The sequence below is a fragment of the Corvus kubaryi genome, unplaced genomic scaffold, assembly GCF_017639235.1.
Source record: "Corvus kubaryi isolate FWS band 111438036 unplaced genomic scaffold, C.kubaryi_AGA036_p1.0 126, whole genome shotgun sequence".
Lineage (NCBI taxonomy): Eukaryota > Metazoa > Chordata > Aves > Passeriformes > Corvidae > Corvus > Corvus kubaryi.
The window spans coordinates 2,428,670-2,433,048 of record NW_024580661.1 but is presented as its reverse complement, the minus strand read 5'-3'; the positions used below and the strand labels follow the sequence as shown (position 1 = coordinate 2,433,048).

Sequence of the window (4,379 nt, the reverse complement as noted above, 5' to 3'; positions counted from 1 at the left end):
AGATGTGGCTGCTGCTGGTGGCCCTGTGCCTGGCCCAGGGGCTGGAAGATGCCATCCCAGGTGCTGAAGAAGTGTACAACCCTGAGAGGTTCATGAACATCGTAAGTGCTGAGAGGGCCACCACCCCCTGCGGGACCCGTGTGTGGTGTGCCCAAAGTCCTTCCCAAGGGACCAGCTCTGCTCACCCCGCCCCGACAGCTTCACCTGGCCTCGTCTGGGGGGCTTGGGACATCAAAAATCCCCCATATTTGCACTGGTGTCACTCACTTCATGCCCTCAGCTTGGGCTTGGCCTCTTCCTGCTCTTCCTCTAGTTCCTTCCGATGGAGGTGACACCGGGGAACGTGGGTGACACTGGGGAATGTGGGTGACACTGGGGAACGTGGGTGACACCGGGGAACATGGGTGACACTGGGGAATGTGGGTGACACTGGGGAACGTGGGTGACACTAGGGAACATGGGTGACACCGGGGAATGTGGGTGACACCAGGGAATGTGGGTGACACCGGGGAACATGGGTGACACTGGGGAATGTGGGTGACACCGGGGAACGTGGGTGACACTGGAGAATGTGGGTGACACTGGGGAACGTGGGTGACACCAGGGAATGTGGGTGACACTGGAGAACGTGGGTGATACTGGGGAATGTGGGTGACACTGGGGAACGTGGGTGACACCGGAGAATGTGGGTGACACTGGGGAATGTGGGTGACACTGGAGAACGTGGGTGACACCGGAGAATGTGGGTGACACTGGGGAATGTGGGTGACACCGGGGAACATGGGGTGACACCGGAGAATGTGGGTGACACTGGGGAATGTGGGTGACACTGGAGAACGTGGGTGACACTGGGGAATGTGGATGATACCAGGGAACATGGGTGACACTGGGGAATGTGGGTGACACCGGGGAATGTGGGTGACACTGGGGAATGTGGGTGATACCAGGGAACATGGGTGACACTGGGGAATGTGGGTGACACTGGGGAATGTGGATGATACCAGGGAACGTGGGTGACACTGGGGAATGTGGGTGACACTGGGGAATGTGGGTGACACCAGGGAACGTGGGTGACATTGGAGAACATGGGTGACACCGGGGAACGTGGGTGACACCGGGGAACGTGGGTGACTCCGGGGAACGTGGGTGGCAGGAGAGGGTGAAGCTGAGGCAGGCACAGGGAGCTGGGTCCCCCTCTGCCCTTGCACCCTTGTCCCTGCAGAGCCAGAAGATCCTTTTCCATGGGTATCCCAGCGAGGAGTACGACGTGATGACAGAGGACGGCTACTTCCTGAGCCTCAACCGGATTCCCCACGGCAGGGGGGACCCTGGGCCCTCAGGTGGGCTCAGCCTCACCAAGGGGGGACCAGCTGTGACCCTGCCCGCTGCCCAGATGCAAGAGGAACCAGTGGGAATGCCTGTGCCTTCAGGCATGGTTTGGGCAGCTGGAAGAGGGATGAGGTGTTTTTTCCTGGCTGCCTTGAGCTGTCCCTGGGGATTCAGGAGCTCAGCGTTGTGTTTTGCTGCACCTGAGAAGGGGCAGTGTGACCCAGCAAGCCCCAGTGGCTTCTCCCCTGCAGCAAACCCCTGGTCCAAGGTCCAGGCTCAGGGCCTGGAATGGCAAAAGCCCCCCCAAACACAAAAAACCACTGGCATCACCAGAGAAACAATGGGAGAAGGGAATGTTTAATGTGCAGCCTGCAGAAAGCAGTATCAAGATGCACAGGGGTGTTTTATTTCCATATGGGAAAGGCGTCTTCTTCTGCCAGCTACCTGATACCTCCTCTTCCAGGATCCAAGCTGCCTGTGCTGATAGTGCATGGGTTTTGCCTGGATGGTGGTGACTGGGTGGACAATTTCCCTGACAGCAGCCTGGCCTTCATCCTGGCGGACGCGGGATATGACGTCTGGATCGGGAACAACCGGGGCAACAGCTGGTCCCGCCGGCACCTCAACCTGTCCATCGCCTCCGAGGAGTTCTGGGATTTCAGGTCTGAGCCCACCAAGGACGGGGCTGGGGTGCTGGGCTGTCAGCGCTGAGCCCCTGGCGTCCGTGGGGGGTTGGGAGGTGGGAATCTCCTCTAGGCTCTCCCTTTGCCACGCAGCTTCCACGAGATGGCCATGTACGACCTCCCGGCCATGGTGGGCTTCATCCTGATGCAAACTGAGCAAGAGAGGCTGTTCTACGTCGGCCACGCTCAGGGCAACTCCCTGGGTGAGTGAGGAGGGGGAGGGGAGGGCGGTGGGGGGAGCAGGGCAAGAGGCATCAATGTCCATCCCAAAGCGGAGGCTGTGTGGGAGGGGTTTGCCACGTCCTGCCCATCTATCCCAGGCTGTGCTGGCATCCAGGAGTGGTTTTTTTGTTCAAACCCTGCACCTCAAACACGGGGTCTGGGGTAAGCTGGGGTTCTCATTGTGATCTCATCCTGCTTTCCAGGTTTCATAGCGTTTTCCAGCTTGCCACGCCTGGCTGAGAAAATCAAACTCTTCTTTGCCCTGTCTCCTCTGTACACCTTCCACCACGCCCGGGGCCCCGTGCTAAAGTTAGCCTTTCTGCCAGACCTGGTACTGAAGGTACAGGAGGGGTCTGTGTGTTGTTACTCCCGAAATCCAGGGGCTTTTGGCAACTCCTGCCCCCTGCATTGCCACTGTGCACTGACCCTGCGCCTCTGGTGGGTGCTGGAGCTCCTGACATCATCCCTCGTGCTCTTGCAGGGACTGTTTGGAACCAGAGAGCTGGTTCTGGTGGGGAGGAGGGAGAAGATCCTCCTGGCTGAGAAGTGCATAAGGTCACTGGTAGCCGAAGCGTGTGCCAACGAGATCTTCCTCGTTGGAGGGTACAACTGGAAGAACCTGAACCTGGTGGGTGCACCAGACTCCCCGTCCAGGTCACAACCCTCTCTGGTCTTCCCAGACACCTGGAGATAGTTAATGAGACACAAAAATGAGTGCAAATCCCCAAAACAAGGTGCAAAAGGCAGCGGTTATTTGGAGATTTCCTCCAGTGGTGTCAGGGTGTTAAACCTAACAGAGTCTTTGCTAAGAGAGAATCACTCGTGCTCTCGTCCCTTAGGGAAAGGAAACTCCTGCCTCATTCTCAGCTGACATGCAACAAGTTTACAGAAGAAAATAACCAAAGAATGACTGGACCAGTTGTATTTGCACTCTAAAATACTGATTAAGTGGCTTGCCTTTGAAAGCTACTTGTAGCTCTGAGCAGAATAAACCTGCTAAAGAACAAAGAGCATGTAACTTTTATATTGCAGTGATAGGGAGAATGTTTGAGGTTTTTTGCCTAGACAGATTCTCATCCTTCCCAACTCACTTTGAAAATACTTTCTTTTTCCCGTAGAGCCGACTGGATGTATACATATCTCATTTTCCAGACTACACATCAGTAAAAACTCTTCTGCACTGGGGACAGGTAGAGACTCTGATTTTATAACTACTTTAACTTTTCTTTCTTTTCATCTGTGAACATGGTATTTTCAAATGCTGCTTCATTCACTCTGGAGACGGGTAAGGAGGTAGAATCAAAGCCAAGAGATAAAAGGGATTTTTAAGCTGCAGCACCAAGGTGTCTCAAAAGCCACAGCTGTCGAGCGGGCTGATCCAGGGCATTACCTGGATTAACCCTTTGCCTCTGCCTTCCAGACTGCCAAAACTGGGGAGTTCAAGCAGTTTGACTACGGGCTGAGAAACATGGAGAAATACAACCAGGTGAATGGGATGGGGCTGGCTGGGATCGGGATGGGGGATCACACCCCATCCACCAGAGCCCCAAATAACAGGAGTGCTTTTCTCCTTCCCAGCCGATACCGCCCTTTTACAGGATCGAAGCCATGAGGGTGCCCGTGGCCCTGTGGAGCGGGGGGAACGACTGGGTGAGTCCCCCTGTAGAGACCCAGCTCTTGCTGTCCCGCCTCACCAACATTGTCCACCATGAGCACTTCCCCGACTGGAACCACTTTGACCACCACTGGGGCCTGAACGCCCCACAGCGCATGTACAGGCGCATGGTGGCCCTGATGGAGGAAAACCCATGAATCTGCCCATGAATCCATTGATTGAATCCATTGATTGAACCCATCCATGAATTCATCCATGAATCCATTGATTGAATCCATTGATTGAATCCATCCATGAATTTATTGATTGAACCCATCCATGAATTCATCCATGAATCCATTGATTGAATCCATTGATTGAATCCATCCATGAATTTATTGATTGAACCCGTCCATGAATCCATCCATGAATCCATCCATGAACCCATCCATGAATCCATCCATGAATCCATCCATGAATCCATCGATTGAATCCATCCATGAACCAATCCATGAATCCATCCATGAATCCATCCATGAACCCATCCATGA

General features: G+C 54.6%; 1 protein-coding gene across 1 annotated transcript; it reads left to right on the top strand.

The window, feature by feature from the left end:
• On the top strand, positions 1-4,108 carry LOC121661628 (lipase member M-like). The gene is made up of 9 exons (XM_042022009.1): positions 1-101; positions 1,223-1,340; positions 1,793-1,991; positions 2,106-2,215; positions 2,438-2,574; positions 2,716-2,862; positions 3,353-3,424; positions 3,655-3,720; positions 3,813-4,108. The coding sequence occupies exons 1-9, from the start codon at positions 3-5 to the stop codon at positions 4,044-4,046; spliced, it is 1,182 nt and encodes a 393-aa protein (XP_041877943.1). The 5' UTR covers positions 1-2; the 3' UTR covers positions 4,047-4,108.
• Positions 4,109-4,379: the final 271 nt, after the last annotated feature.

Coding starts and splice junctions, on each gene's coding strand:
- LOC121661628 (XM_042022009.1), top strand. CDS start 3: ATGTGGCTGCTGCTGGTGGCCCTGTGCCTGGCCCAGGGGCTGGAAGAT. Junction 102..1,222: donor CTGAGAGGTTCATGAACATC/GTAAGTGCTGAG, acceptor TTGTCCCTGCAG/AGCCAGAAGATCCTTTTCCA. Junction 3,425..3,654: donor CTCTTCTGCACTGGGGACAG/GTAGAGACTCTG, acceptor TCTGCCTTCCAG/ACTGCCAAAACTGGGGAGTT.